The following is a 15,466-nucleotide window of genomic DNA, read 5'->3' as shown; positions in this document are numbered from 1 at the left end:
GGACACCCTGACACATTTATGGAAAGGGGCACAAGCGTCTCAATGACCTATTTTCGGACTTCATGTTTCAAGCAGCTCTCGAACCCCTTCCCCGCCAGGATGGGAAATGAGTGATTGATTCTCGTCGTCGTTGTTGGCTCGCGGCGTGGAGACAGGAAGTTCCATCGAACATTCCAAGATGATCTGCAGAGCATTCAGCTAATTTTAGATGATTCTCTCTACCTCGGTAGTAATTTCCCACTTTGGTTAAAAAAAGAAGAAAAACAACGTTGACGACGCATGGCCTCTTGGCAGGCTTCGTACGGAGTTAAGGTCATTGCTTCATTTACTGCCCGCCGTACGGAGGAATCGATGATGCAGATGAAGGGCAAGGGAAATGATAGTATCCATAAACCGTTGCTTGGCTTAAAGCACTCCCCGGCCCCTTTCTGTTTCTCGGTAAGTTAGACATAAGTTGCTCATATGCCTTTGATCGGTAATCTCCGAATCTATTTACGAAGTAGGCAACCCAAAAAAATTGCACAGGCATGGGCAAGCCAAGTACGGATCATTGTCCCTCACGTACATAATGTGAACTAATAACCACAGTGCCCTATTTACAATGTTACAATGTTGTAGTGTAACGGTTTGTTGGGAAGCAGACTACACCACCCTAACCTCCTTGGCTATTGCGTTGCACAGAGCCACTTTGACTCCGGCCCCCATAAGCACATGAATCCAAAGCCGTTGAGTATCGCTGAGGCGATCGTTCGCGCTCTTGACTTCGGCAAACATACACTCCTTCTGAGGCTGCGTCCTCCACAAGATGAGGTCAGGCATGCCTCCGCCCCGCTGACGGTACTCCTGCGCCATTACCTTGCAGATGGCCGCCAGAGCCTCCCCCTCGAAGCAGCTGACAAGCTCGGCGAGGTCATCCACGTCGAAATCCCAGTTAAGTCCCACGACGCATGTCTTCCGCTCGCACTCCCGTTCGTAGACTTCTCGGAGGATACGCTCGGCACCACCGTTCGAGATCTCGACAAGGCGCCGGTTTATCTCCGATGCTCGTGTAGGATAGAATGAATCTGTGTGTAAATCGAGGGGACAGGACTGGTAGGCCGTCTGGAAGACGTTTGGAACGTAGAGGAAGATGATGTCGAAGAATAGATATGCAAACAAAGTACGAACGATGCCTCCTTCCGAGTGGTATCCTTTCCACCCGTGGCTTCGATACCAGCTGAGACACATTTCCTCCACGCTGCACTCGCCCCCGTCTTCGAGTTCGTCCACCCATACTGTCTTAGTACTGGGTGCCTTTCCCTTCTTGGGAATGATGTTCTCGTGCTTGATTTGGATCCCTTCAACAGTATGCTGGAGTGGTTCGTCGAGCCGTACATGTCTAAAATCGTGCTGGAGTCTGCGGGGAACCCGCAGTCTCTTTTCAAGTTTGACCAGGCGTTTCTGCAAATCGTAGTGGTAAATCAGGTGGCACTCGTTGTCCTGGAGTGCGACTTCGCATGTTTCCACAGCCTGTCTCCTCCAGTGCTTTTTCCGTTGCTCCTCGTCACCAGATATGGGCGTAGCATCAACTGCAAACATGTAGTGCTCTTCCAAAAGTGCCTTACGCTGATACCAACTTCCCCGCCTCGCCGTATGAAAGAGCCTTTGCCCTAGTAGCTCGACGAGGAGATCATACTCGCTCTTATATTTCTTGAGCCGCCCGAAACAATACGCGGCTTTATGAACGATTCGAGTAAGGGCATGTGTAGCAGTGAACCTGCGAAGATATGCACCTTCGCCGTATTCATAAATGGTATCTTCCTTGACCTGCTCCTCCGCCACAAGCTTCTTCCAGAAAGGATAAATGCCCTCAAATAGCTGAATGACTTTGTGAAAACCCTTTTCTCCGGGAAGATTTTCCGACTCTAAGATATTGTCGACTTCGGCTTCAAGCCTAATGGCGGCTTCAAACTTAAGAATGTGCGACCGCGAGGCAAATATGTTGGAAGTGCGGCCGACTAAGTAGTTGGCAAAATTTCGGCGCGATATCTTCGACAATATAATTGTTGTTAGAGAGTTTTCAGTCCACTCTGTCGACCTGTAGAAGACTAAATGGACTCTCTCGAACAACTTGAATGTCGTGGGTGATATCCTAATGCAAGGGCCGGTGATGGCCGAAACCTTGTCGAGAAACAATCCTCTTCTGTCCTCTCCCCGTTGTTCCGAAACGGTACAGGGAACTTCGCCCAGATGCTCGCCCTCCGCGAGCGAAGTTGAGGAGCCGGAGCGTCTAATACCCAAAGACAACAACCTGGTCTGTTGTTTACTGGTACGGCAGAGTGCCTGTGAAAGCTCCGACTTGGTCTTCCCCTGGAGCTTCCACTCTTTGGCAATCATCTTCATTTCTTCAAAGTTGAGAAGCCCAGCAGCATCCTCAACTGACGTTATATGGGACTCAGAGGAATCAACAAACACAAAAGAGTCTTCTATACAGACATCTTCCAGCTCTAGACCACATTGGATTTCTTGGGAAGGGCTGAGAACGGAATTGGGAAGAGATCGGAGTTGTTGCAGGGCTGAAACGGCGCGACCCATATCTGAGATATCGTCGTAGTAACCCAAACGGTTGATCCGATGCCATGATGCCGTCTTTCTCAGAAATAGTCGTACATACCTATAGGCCCTAGTCAGATTCTGAAAGTCTCCGGTTCAAAGAGAGATGCGCACAGGTACTGGGATTGATAATCAAGACCCTTCCACTCGTCAAAAACGCGTCGCTCCCGCTCATCAAAAAGATGCGACTCATCTTCCAGGACAGTGTCCAAGGCCAGGTTGAAGGCGTCAACATAAATCGAACTCTGGCCTTTTATCCATCTCCTCGACTTAGAAGTATCGCTAATTTCCTTCGGCTGGCATTCTCCGTCGCTTTCCATCGCTTCAGTTTCCGACCCGATATCCACAAAAGCGCCTTCCAGCCCCGAGCCTGGCCCGTCATTGTTAGCACTCAGAAACTCCAAGTCGGTTACCAAAGGAGAATCCACTGAATCAACTCCCTCCGGCTCCCTTGCGCTTCGAATCTCAGAGTCAGATTGTGTGTCATTGGAGAGACGGCGTTTCTTGGTAGGTCGCTCTCGATCGTCCACGGCAACCTGGAGAGAATTTTCCCAGGATTGTATTACTTGAGAAGTCTGCGGGGTCAACTTCCTCCTTAAAAAAGCATCCATATTAGTACTGAGAAGGAGAAACAACCCCTATTTAAGAGACGTTAGAATTGGACTTGAACGTTGGATGTGATTAATCTCGGCACACGCGAAAATAGAGTTTGAGAATGCCACGCGTTTCCCCATTCCAGAGCCAGACGCCAGGCTCTACGCGATATCACGTGGTACAGCTCTTATCGATAAGCACGAACATGGAAAGTTGACGGACCACGCTGCTCATCTCATGCCTTTTCTGGACCTTTGTTCTGTTGGACTACCTTAGTACATCCTCGCCATTGACCGCCCTTGTCAATATTCTTTTCGTGTCTCAGTCGGCTTTATCTCCTGACCTATTACCGAGACCATGACCGATCCCACAAACGCCAATCCCTCTCCCAACGCCTCTGCTGTCGTGTCTGATACCCCTCCTGCTCCAGCGCCCTCAGCACCCACCACGAATACAGACGTCGCAATGACCGATGCAGACAGTCATCTTCCTGTGCCTGTTCGTCACCGCCTCTCAAGTTTCTATCTTCTTGGTTCTTGGGAGCGACCATGCGTTGTAAAGGGAACTGGCGGAGGACTAACTTGAGACGAAATTTAGGAGCCTCCTCTTGTACCAGAGCCCACAATCGACGGCGCCGATCGGGATTCTGCCTCCAACACTTTACCATCGACGAGGCCCGCCAACATTCGCCAGTATCTAAACGAGAAAGTATGCCCTAGTCTCACTGCGGGCTGTAAGCTGCTCTTCCAGGACCCGGACCACCTGTAAGCAGCATCATTAACCACCTTTTCGTCTGCTGCTTGCATGCGCTAATATAGACTTTGGTTTGAATAGTCCGGAAGATCCCCTTCGAATTCTTGGAGAATACCTCCTCGAGCGCCACGCTGAGATTGTTGCGCAAAGGACGAAAGAGGTACAAGACACACCAAAGGTCGACAGACCTAATGGCGAAACAGCTTCAGTATGACGGCCGCGACCTTAAATTCGAAGCATTGTTTTGAGCGTAGTAAGAGCATGGCCGCCGTCCTACGGTACGGTACGTTTGGGTGAGGCGTTTCAGGATCGTTACAATAAAAAAGGAGGAGAATATGCTGTGCCGGGTAGTGGACTGATCACGATACCACTTCGATGCTAATGAGGTGACGACGACGGATTTTTTATTCTTCTTCACTTTAAATTTTAACCATGCGAGGCATGAACCAAGCAACACCCTTTATTTTCGGTTGCGAAAGCTCAAGTGCAATAATTTTCATAGAACCATAGCAGCGATTACCGCTGCGAAATGCAATTTCCTTTTCCCCAACTCCATAACTGCCGGGAGAACCGTCACATGCATTTGCGAGCCTTTTCCAGACTTCATTTAAGCAACAAGGGTGCTGGCAGTGGCGCTCTCATATCGCCAGTTGGGGGGGAGGTTACCGACACGGCGGTAGTATCGGGAGAGACGGTGGATCCTGGACTCGATGAGAATGAGGCGGAACTTGGCGTCCATATCCTTTCGGTTGCGCTCGAGGTGCTTTCGGACGGCAACAGCCTATTGGAGGGGGAAGGGCAATTAGTTATGTTCCGAGATACGAAAAGAGGGAGCGACTGGTTGAGACAAACCTTCTTGATCAAGTTGTAGAGGTCCTCAGGGAGTTCGGGGGCGAGGCCTGTACATAGATCACACTGTCAGCCGTGACCAACAGAGGCATTCCACAAGAGCTTTCGCTCTTGCGGGCGAGGCAAGGTGTATTTCGGACAGAAAATCCATGCGCTTCGCTGTATATGTTCAAGGCGGAACGATCGTACCGTGAGACTTGAGGATACGGAGAATCTTGTTACCTAGATTGCGCAAGATGACGGGTTAGTCTCAATCCCACTCCCAATTGACAATCCAATCTCGACATACCGGTGATGGTCTTGACCTGGGCAACACCGTGGGCGTCACGGAGGACAACACCAATCTGAGAGGGGGAGGCACCCTTCCTGGCGAGCTTGCAGATCTGCTCGGCGACCTGGTCGGGAGAGGCCTTGAGCCACGCGGGGGGGTTGCGGGAGTAGGGGATGGCGGAGGCAGAAATGCCCTTGCCCTTGCTGTGAAGTCTACCCATTTTGTCGGTTGTTGAGGTCGGGGGTTGTCGATTGGACTTGGTGATGCGGTTACGGGAAAAATGTCGATGTTGGACTTCGTCGGGAAGCGAAAAAAAGTTACCTGTGTCTGAGGGCTGAGGGGACGGTCGGCGAAAATTCGCGTAATTAGGGCCCCTCTCAACCACTTCTTAACCATGCGACGACAAAGTCTCATATGTCTCACGTGATTTCGCATTTATGACTAAGCACTCCGGGTGCAATCTTGCCTTTTGCTACAAAACGGCTCTGGATCGACGAAAACTTCATCCCTCAAATTTCTGTTGCACTCCCGAAGCCCTCCAGACAGCATCTTGCTTGGTAGGGAACATTACAGAACATGCTCGTCTTATTGTAGAACCATGCAGCAGCTCATGGCTACCACCTGCCGGTTTGGGAGTTTAACATGAGCTTTCTGAGCGGATCGTTCCAACTTTCGAGGCGAGTTCCTGAAATCATCTGCCTATGCGGACTTATCCTCAATGGAAAGCGTTTGGCCAGCGTTGTGGTATGTACCCATCACCGTTTATTTCTTCTTCGTTTCCCACATGCTCTGATGACACCAAACAAACTTTTTTCTGGTACCTCTTATGTTAGGGTCTCCGGATCCAATGAATGTAATGGACTTCTGATTGTTCATGAAACTCGTGCCCATTTGTTAAACGCTTTATCTGGGTTCTTCGAAGCTAACTGTCATCAAGTCCCACAGCTCAGTCTCCCTGAGTGAGATGAATCGAAATGCCGTAGAAGCCAGCAATATAATAATATATCATAACTTTCGTCTCGTATTCTCAATTTTTTTTGTGTCATTGAATGAAACTAGTTTACAATGCTCCCCTAGTACCTTGGCGGCGTTCCCTCCCTGTTCTCCTTTCACAACGCGAGAACTATGCAACTTCTGATCATTTTCACCTTGAGTTGTGGTACTGGTAGCCGAAGGTGGCGCGAACCGTGATTCCCTATTGCTCCTACGAAGTGTAAAACCGCCCAATACATCCTTTTACCACGCTCCAACCTCGAAATTTTCCTACGCCATGGTTAATAATGCATGCGCTGGCACCTTCGGGGATGGGGGCTAACGCTTACCTCCGGGAAATAAGTAGTGACAACGGTCCGGTCAGCAAATTTCCTACCGGCCAAGGCTCGGAGAGCGTTCGTCGCAGAGTCTTTTGTTGAGAACTTCACATAAATCTTTCCGACGCCAGGTGACTGTCTGCTGCCACCAACGGGTCGCGGGACCTTGAGGGCAACAATGGTGCCAAATTTGGCGCACTCATCGCGAACGTCCTCGCAGATTTCTAAGTCGCATTAGCATAAGTTTATGTGCATACTTGGGAAGGGATTATTACCTTCGTAATCGTCATTGTCCATCAGTTCATCCGGAGTTACCATGTTAAGCAGCTGAACAACTGAGCTCTCCTCGCTCTCCGTGGACGTTGTTCCGGCAAGCATGGACATCGCATTGACTCCCATCTCGATGCCCGAGACTTGTTTAATGCCAATACTAGCCTTTCTAACCTTGAGTTTCTTGTCTCCAAGCTCCATGCCGTTGAGTCCATCAATCGCAATATCTGTAACCGAAGGATCGACGTACTCGCAGAAGGCAATGCCCTTTAAAATAGTTAGCGACGGAGCTCTCGATTCGCAATTCAGTGAGTATTTAGATACTTACCCGCGATTCGTCGGTATGCTGGTCTCGAAGAAGAACAAAAGACTTGAGCTCGCCAAAAGAGACAAGGAGTTCAGTGGCTTGTTCATCAGTAAGGTACGTAGGAAGGTCGGCGATGCTGATCTTATTAGGCGTGTCAGGAACAACATTGGAGACGACGCCAGGCTCGTAAGGCGTATCCACTATCGCGGGAACAATGTAATCCTTAGGGCGTTTAATCTCGAGTCCCTTAGGCTCGGCAGATCCGTTATTTGCCATGGCCTCATCAGCATCCACAGATATTCCGTCCAAAGCCAAAGCAACAGTAGCGTCTGCGGCAGACCTAAACTCGGCAAGGGCGAATGTGTGGTCCTTTGATACCTGACAACTGGTACAAGGATCCGTGCCCTCGATAACGTTCAGACCATTAAGTTGCAGATTGAAGAAGGATTGCAGGGCCTCGTCGGTTAGGGAGGGCGGGACATTGTATACCAGGAGTCGTTTCGATTGGCGTGAATGGGTAGGCTTCAAAGCGTCTCGGTTTACTTGCGAAGTTGGTTGATTCATGAACGCTTGCAGCTTGCCCGGGTCCATGGCTTGCTGGCGGGGTGCACCAGGCAACGGGAACATTCCCGACAACTTGGCCTGTTCCGCAGTGACGTTCTCATACCCAGGTGGCTTAATATCCCATTGCGTGAGGCGACGCTTGCGTTCAAGGATCGGGATTACGTCGGTCAAATCCGGAGTAGGCTCGCGAGGCTTCGGGGGAGGAGATGGGCTTCGGCGCCGGTCGCGGCCGCCAAAGTCATCCCTGTCGCGTCCTCCACGGCGTCTATCGTCGAAAGCGTCACCTCTATCTCGCCTAGCGGGCCGTTCATCTTCGTCTCTCCTACCATCCCTACGAGAGCCTCGATCGCGGTCCCACTCGCGCTCGCCTCCACGCCTCTCTCGACCAGAGTACCGATCTTCCCGTTCTCGATCCCTGTGGCTTCGGCTTGAAGAATACGCATCAGTTTCATCGTCGCGGCGCCTGGAGCTTCGGTAATTGGGGGATCTTGATCGTCGTCGCTCGCGGCGCCCATCTCGGTCTCGGTCTCGATCTCGGTCGCGATCTCGCCTATGCTCCTCGCCGCGGTCGCCACGCGACTGCAATGGATGTGTCAATGAGTGTATGATTTGAAATAGTGTGATGAGAGACTTACAGCATAATCTCGCTTCCGGCCACCGTCTATTAGAGCTGTCAGAAAATCTGCCGAACAAGGTAGGAGCTAGAGAAAACATACCTCGAGAGTAGCCCTCGCCGTTCATTGTAATGCGAGTGCCCTTCTGAAGACTTGTGGTGGATGATTTCACAGGGGGCTAAAGAAAGGAAAAAAGAATGGGCTCGCAAATGCGTTGTGCAGAAGGGAAAAAATTAGATGGAAATCTCTCTACGATGGTGTCTTTGCTTTTGTAACTCTGATGGTGGAGCAGGCATGAAGTAAAGGAAGCTGCACCTCGCATTGATCCAAGCACTGCTGAGTGAGGTGAGGCTGGAACTTTTTCGATGGTGGTGGTCATAGCGCCTACCCAATCACAGTTGTGAGAATGTGACGCTGGGAGGTGCTTGAACATTGAGCATTGCGCTGTGGCAAAAGCCTGTGGCTGAGTAAGGAGTTTAACCTCAATTGGTGAGTTGCAGGCCTCGAATTGGGGAGTGTTCCTGTTTCATACCATGAAAGGGGAGCAAAAACCATTTGCAAACATAAGACCTTGAGATACTTAAAATTTTATCACCTTAAAGAGAAATTCCCCAGATATATGTTGGTACATATATGATATAAATCCGGCGACAATTATACTCATTCCTCTCCTCTCGAGCCCCAAGAGATGAGTCGGATCCGGGCAGCTGAATGGCGGAAGCTACCCCTGAATTTGACGGAGCTCTGCATCGATACCACTCTTAGATGCGGGCAGTCTTTCCGATGGAGAAAGTCTGATGACGAATGGTTGGTTGATCCATTCTATTCTCTATTACATCTCAAAACAATGCGTAACTAACTGCTGCAGGTCCTGCACCCTGAACGGGCGTATTGTATCCCTAAGGCAAGATGCTACTCACCTGCATTACAGGGTCATCTGGCCAGAAAAGCTTTCTAAATGCCAAGGTTCACGGGAAACGCAAGTAGATGACACGGAGGCGCTCTTAAGACATTACTTGAGCTTGAAGGTTGACCTAGGGTCTTTGTATAAGCAATGGTCTGCGTCTGATCCGAATTTCCGCAAACGAGCACCACAATTCACTGGTGTTCGAATCCTTACTCAAGATGCCTGGGAAACTCTTGTCAGTTTTATCTGCAGTAGCAACAACAACATCTCAAGGATATCACAAATGGTTAGCACGGAGATATGTCGATACATGTCTAGCGGCAGCGTTACTAATGTTTGTGTAGGTCCACAAACTCTGTGTAGCGTATGGGCCTCTTATCGGTCATATCGGAGATGTGCCTTTCCATGCCTTTCCTGAACCCGAGGCCTTAACGGGCGAAGAAGTTGAATCACAATTACGAAGCCTCGGATTCGGATATCGGGCCAAGTACATCGCCAAGACAGCTCAGATTGTCGCCTCGAAGCCAAAGGGTTGGCTGAATAGCCTTCGGAACCCCGACAATCCGGCATTTCCTCAAACTCCGATCCTCGATTCATGCGGCAATGATCCGGTTATCACGTACAAGGCTGCTCACACCGAGCTTCTCCAGCTAGCCGGCGTGGGTCCCAAGGTCGCCGACTGCGTCTGCCTGATGGGGCTTGGTTGGGCTGAGGCCGTTCCCATTGATACCCACGTATGGCAGATAGCTCAGAGAGATTATAAGTTTGGGAAGGGGAAGACAAAAACCTTCAGCTTGAGCATGTACGATGCGGTAGGGGATTTCTTCCGTGAACTTTGGGGTAAGGAGGCTGGTTGGGCACATTCCGTTCTCTTCACGGCCGACCTTAGAACTTTCTCTGATCGGGCTGTGAAAAAGGAAGATGTGGCTGCTGCTGTGGTGAAAATTGAAGAGACAGCACAGAAGACGGTTATTCCTAAGAAGAGACGCCGGGACAGCTTAAAGATAGATGGCGCGCCCGACATTAAGTTGTCAACGAGGGAGCTTCTCCAGGATGATGATCAGAAGATGCAAGTAAGAAGAAGTACGAGGATTCGAATCAGCACCAAAATAAAACCATAAAGCCTCGTCCAAGTGCCGAGAGGAAAGTCGACGCATCTCTAGACCTTTCAATGCCCGCCTTACACTTACCAAGGTGATTGAGCAGACTGAGCAGCGTTGTCCTTAGATTCTAAATTTAACAAGAAAAAAAGTTGTGGAAGGACCTATGCTTAAACACAAACCCAGTTCCCATAAGGAGGCGAACGAAGCTATTCACAACTCGGCTTTTAGGGTTGTTTCTGGCTGGCCTCGATGGGATACTGGATGTCGACGACGCCAACTGGTCCGTGAATGCGGGACATTGGCCTCAGGTAAAAGGCTTAGTGAGCTCATATGTTGGAGTAAGGGAGGCAACAGGTTTAACTCCAATTACGGACATCCACTACAAAGTGGCATCAATTGATGTCGCTCATTTTTGGCGTAGCGGGCTAAATCCAACATCATATATCCTGCCCTCTGATGAGTGTTGGTCCAGTGGATAATACGTGGCAGTCGCTTCCTGATGTAGCTGATGAGTGAGCATCAAACTTTTTGCGCATATTTTCGGGCACAGCGACCGAAAGGGAATTTCGGCATACGTGGGATCAATGGTTGTCGATGTTGCCGCAGCGCCAACTGTCAAGGGATCAAGGGATGCCTAATGCGGCAAATCCTCGGCATTTATCAGCACAGAGCCAAGACAACAGCCAGCCTCGTCGCGCAAAGTTTCTTCGATGAAAAACCTCTTTCCATCGAACTCATCCATCATTAAAACGCCAAGGCACACGATATCATATCTCAATGAGCTTGCTCGGCGCATTTCACAAGAGGAATATTACAAAAAAGGCGTGTGCCATGTCATGCACTTTTCCGTAGCCGACCATGTCTGACGCGGATTTCGAAACGATCAGGAAGCTCCAAGCTGAGCGGAACGCGGCCAAGAAGAGTTCGCGGACCTTTGACCCTGCAAACCAACGATCCGATTCGACCAAGCAGAAGCTGACGGACTCTTTCGATACCGATCTCTACGACCGCGATGGCGCCGATAAATACGCTGGATACCACACCTCCATCCCGGCTGCGGATGAGGATGATGAGGTGATGGAGGATGGCGACAGCTCGAGACGCCTTGTGGGCCAATACACCGCGCCCAAGGCCGTGATTGACGATATAACGCATGGTAACGGGGTTGACGATGACGATCTCCTAGCCGGTCGAGGCGAACGGAGCACCCGCATTATCGATCGCGAAACGGATTATCAGAAGCGCCGGTTCGATCGCGTGCTCACCGACACTCGAGCTGATCCCTTCGCGGCGAATCGCCAAGCTGGCGCCCCTGAAGATGGGACGAGCTATCGCGAGGTGATGGAAATACGCGAGCTGGAGCGTGAGGAAGAACGCGTTCGACGAGAGATTGCGTCTAAACAGCTTGGCAAGGTCGGGGAGGAGGGTGAACATAAGGAGGGTGTTCCGACTCTGAAGGAAGGTGATAAAGAGAACGCCGAGGCCGGGCCCACTGAGGAGGTCACGGCTGTTAGGAAGCGAAAGAAGAGGTGGGATGTTTCGTCGACTGCAGCCGAAGAACCGGCCCCGGCCGAGCCTGTCAAGGCCAAACGTTCTCGATGGGACCAAGCCCCCGCGATACCCACCCCTGGGGAAGAAGCCCCCAAGAAGAAATCTCGATGGGATCAAGCACCTGTCGCCACTCCCGCCGCCGGCCAAGCCGCTGTGACCCCAGCGCATCCCTCCCAAGTTGGAGGCGCGCTCCCTCCAGGCTTTCCGGTCGATGCTCGCAACATGCCTATTAGTGATGAAGAGCTCGACGCTCTTCTTCCCGGAGAAGACCAGGGATATAAAATCCTCGTGCCACCTCCGGGTTACGAGCCCGTTAGAGCGCCGGCCCATCGCGTGGCTGCGACGCCCGCTTCTCAGACTGGCTTCATGATGCAGGACCCCAACGCGGTCAGGCTGAGTGGGAAGCCTATGGCTGCTGAGATTCCCGGTATGGGAGACCTTCAATTCTTCAAGCCTGAAGACATGGCCTACTTTGGAAAGCTTGCCGATGGCGCGGACGAGAATGTTCTCACCGTCGATCAATTGAAGGAACGGAAGATCATGAGGCTGCTCCTGAAGGTAAAGAACGGCACCCCGCCAATGCGTAAAACTGCGCTGCGTCAGCTCACGGACAACGCCAGAAACTTTGGTGCCGGGCCCCTCTTTGATCAAATCCTACCTCTGTTGATGGAAAAAACTCTCGAGGACCAGGAGCGCCATCTCTTGGTCAAGGTCATTGACCGTATCCTCTACAAACTCGACGATCTGGTGCGACCATATGTTCACAAGATCCTGGTCGTTATTGAGCCGCTCCTTATCGACCAAGATTATTATGCCCGTGTGGAAGGTCGTGAAATTATCTCCAATCTCAGCAAGGCCGCCGGACTTGCAACAATGATCAGCACCATGAGGCCGGATATCGACCATGTCGACGAATACGTCCGCAATACAACTGCACGAGCCTTTGCCGTCGTCGCATCCGCCCTTGGTATCCCTGCACTCCTCCCCTTCCTTCGAGCTGTTTGTCGCAGCAAGAAATCATGGCAAGCGCGCCATACCGGTGTGAAGATTGTGCAGCAGATTCCCATCCTCATGGGATGTGCTGTGTTGCCCCATCTCAAAGGCCTTGTCGAGTGCATAGGGCCTAATCTTAACGATGAACAGACCAAGGTTCGGACTGTCACCAGTTTAGCAATTGCTGCTCTGGCGGAGGCGTCCAACCCGTACGGTATCGAGAGCTTCGACGATATCTTGAACCCCTTGTGGACTGGAGCTCGTAAGCAACGAGGAAAAGGTTTGGCCGGCTTCCTTAAGGCTGTCGGCCACATCATCCCGTTGATGGACGAGGAGTATGCCAACTACTATACCAGTCAAATCATGGAGATCCTGCTACGAGAGTTTTCGTCTCCAGACGAGGAGATGAAGAAGGTTGTGCTTAAGGTAGTGTCGCAATGCTCGAGCACCGAGGGCGTCACAGCGGGCTATCTAAAGGAGCATGTTCTGGACGAATTTTTTAAGAGTTTCTGGGTAAGGCGAATGGCTCTGGACAAGCGCATCTACAGGCAAGTGGTCGAAACGACCGTCGACCTGGGCCAAAAGGTCGGCGCCAGCGAGATCCTGGAACGGATCGTGGTTAATCTCAAGGACGAAAGTGAGCCTTACCGGAAGATGACAGTGGAAACAGTGGAGAAGGTTGTCGCTAGTCTTGGTGCGGCGGACATTGGTGAGCGGTTGGAGGAGCGCCTTATCGACGGTATTCTTCATGCTTTCCAGGAGCAGAGTGTTGAGGACATCGTGATGCTTAACGGCTTTGGCTCGGTAGTCAACGCCTTAGGCACGCGATGCAAGCCTTACCTACCCCAGATTGTCAGCACTATCTTGTGGAGGTTAAACAACAAATCCGCAACCGTACGACAGCAGGCTGCAGACCTCATTTCACGAATCGCCATGGTCATGAAACAGTGCGGCGAGGACGCTCTCATGGGTAAACTCGGCATTGTGCTTTACGAGTACCTCGGAGAGGAGTATCCGGAAGTTCTTGGATCTATCCTGGGAGCTCTCAGGTCCATCGTCACTGTTGTCGGTATTGCGCAAATGCAACCCCCCATTCGGGATCTTCTACCACGGCTTACGCCAATTCTCCGCAACCGACACGAGAAGGTCCAAGAGAACACGATCGACTTGGTTGGACGCATTGCCGATCGTGGTCCAGAGAGCGTCAATGCAAGGGAGTGGATGCGTATCTGTTTCGAACTCCTCGATATGCTCAAGGCTCACAAGAAGGGCATCCGGCGTGCCGCCAACAACACGTTTGGTTTCATTGCCAAGGCTATCGGACCGCAGGATGTCCTTGCAACTCTGCTGAACAACCTCCGAGTGCAAGAGCGACAGTCCCGAGTCAACACGGCCGTCGCTATTGGTATTGTCGCCGAAACTTGCGCGCCGTTCACGGTCCTACCAGCACTCATGAACGAGTACCGCGTGCCCGAGCTCAACGTGCAAAACGGTGTTCTCAAGTCTCTTTCGTTCTTGTTCGAGTACATTGGTGAGATGGCCAAAGATTACGTCTACGCCGTAACGCCACTACTCGAAGATGCTCTTATCGACAGGGACCAAGTTCATCGACAGACGGCGGCCTCCGTTGTCAAGCACATTGCCCTCGGTGTCGTCGGTCTCGGCTGCGAAGATGCAATGGTTCACCTACTGAACCTCCTTTACCCCAACCTCTTCGAGACGAGCCCACACGTCATCGACCGCATCATCGAGGCCATCGAGGCCATCCGCATGGCCGTTGGCCCTGGCATTGTTATGAACTATGTCTGGGCGGGTCTTTTCCATCCGGCACGCAAGGTGCGACAGCCGTACTGGAGGCTCTACAACGATGCCTACGTCCAGTGCGCAGATGCCATGGTGCCGTACTATCCCAACCTCAGCGAGGAGAAGATTGACCGCCCGGAACTAGCTATTATCTTGTAATTTATTTACAGCAGGGGGGATGTGGAAGGCGAACATTGGAAGATTGCTCTGCGCTTTTAGGGGGACACGAAAGAGGGTATACTTAGGGTGCCGTGGTGTTGACGTATTCTTGTATGGATTTGAGAAGTTGAGGGTTTTTCATTTGTACATTTGCTTTCATTGCACCGGCGCATATATGGGACGGGTTGACCAGTTTAGAAGAGGGTTAATCAAAAGCCTAATTGATTCCAGTCTTTGGGTAGCACACGATGGTGCTCTCGCTTATGTTGATTGATATCTCGCATGGCGCCTCGACACACGCAGCAGGATGTCTGTTTGCTACTACTCCTCGTGGTCACGACAAAATAGGATGTCGAAATACCGGGTAAAAAACGTTCGCGCCTGCAATCATGCGGCAGCAGGCAGCGCCTCTTTTTCCAACGCCAACCCAATCGCCTGTCTCCAAACAACATCCGGTGCTTTGCTCTGCCTATCCCCGCCCTGTCGGCCCTTCTCACTTCTACCCGCGGGGAGTGGCTGTTTAGTCCACACACCGATTTCCACCGGTGTAAACTCAAAAGCCCTCCCCTGGCTCGCCAGCATCACACAAGGCAGGACAGTTTCCAGAGCACAGACACGAAGAAGAGCATCAAGGGTCCTTTTGAAACCCTCGTATTTGATAAGACACCAACTATGTCAGTGGCTTTTCTATAAGCGAGGAGGGGGGTGGGGTCTCCTTTCCATCAAACCCCGACTCTAGGTAATTCTCCTAGCGCAACTGATATAGTTCGTGCTTTGGGAGGCCGCTCTGGCTCAAACCTTGGAGTAGAAGTCAAGAGCCTTCTCG

At 51.3% G+C, this 15,466-nt stretch overlaps 4 protein-coding genes and 1 pseudogene across 4 annotated transcripts; 2 read left to right on the top strand and 3 right to left on the bottom strand.

Annotated features, from left to right (window-relative positions):
- Positions 1-642: 642 nt before the first annotated feature.
- Positions 643-2,574, bottom strand: SAPIO_CDS3244 (annotated as a pseudogene; the record flags this gene model as incomplete).
- A 969-nt stretch (positions 2,575-3,543) lies between these two features.
- On the top strand, positions 3,544-4,153 carry SAPIO_CDS3243 (uncharacterized protein; the record flags this gene model as incomplete). The annotated part of the gene is made up of 3 exons (XM_016786081.1): positions 3,544-3,684; positions 3,784-3,950; positions 4,021-4,153. 3 exons carry the CDS (start codon positions 3,544-3,546, stop codon positions 4,151-4,153), a joined length of 441 nt encoding a protein of 146 aa, XP_016644087.1.
- Positions 4,154-4,546: 393 nt separating this feature from the next.
- Positions 4,547-5,279, bottom strand: SAPIO_CDS3242 (uncharacterized protein; the record flags this gene model as incomplete). The annotated part of the gene is made up of 4 exons (XM_016786080.1): positions 4,547-4,720; positions 4,792-4,838; positions 4,978-5,010; positions 5,078-5,279. 4 exons carry the CDS (start codon positions 5,277-5,279, stop codon positions 4,547-4,549), a joined length of 456 nt encoding a protein of 151 aa, XP_016644086.1.
- Positions 5,280-6,203: 924 nt separating this feature from the next.
- On the bottom strand, positions 6,204-8,251 carry SAPIO_CDS3241 (U2 snRNP auxilliary factor; the record flags this gene model as incomplete). Its single annotated transcript, XM_016786079.1, has 6 exons — positions 6,204-6,254; positions 6,382-6,593; positions 6,645-6,906; positions 6,968-8,089; positions 8,146-8,171; positions 8,227-8,251. The coding sequence occupies 6 exons, from the start codon at positions 8,249-8,251 to the stop codon at positions 6,204-6,206; spliced, it is 1,698 nt and encodes a 565-aa protein (XP_016644085.1).
- A 1,063-nt stretch (positions 8,252-9,314) lies between these two features.
- SAPIO_CDS3240 (uncharacterized protein) lies at positions 9,315-14,640 on the top strand (the record flags this gene model as incomplete). Its single annotated transcript, XM_016786078.1, has 3 exons — positions 9,315-9,317; positions 9,376-10,104; positions 10,987-14,640. 3 exons carry the CDS (start codon positions 9,315-9,317, stop codon positions 14,638-14,640), a joined length of 4,386 nt encoding a protein of 1,461 aa, XP_016644084.1.
- Positions 14,641-15,466: the final 826 nt, after the last annotated feature.

This window comes from Scedosporium apiospermum (genome assembly GCF_000732125.1).
Source record: "Scedosporium apiospermum strain IHEM 14462 chromosome Unknown SEQ_SAPIO_0088, whole genome shotgun sequence".
Lineage (NCBI taxonomy): Eukaryota > Fungi > Ascomycota > Sordariomycetes > Microascales > Microascaceae > Scedosporium > Scedosporium apiospermum.
The sequence above is the reverse complement of the archived record's forward strand: the minus strand, read 5'-3'. Positions and strand labels throughout refer to the sequence as shown.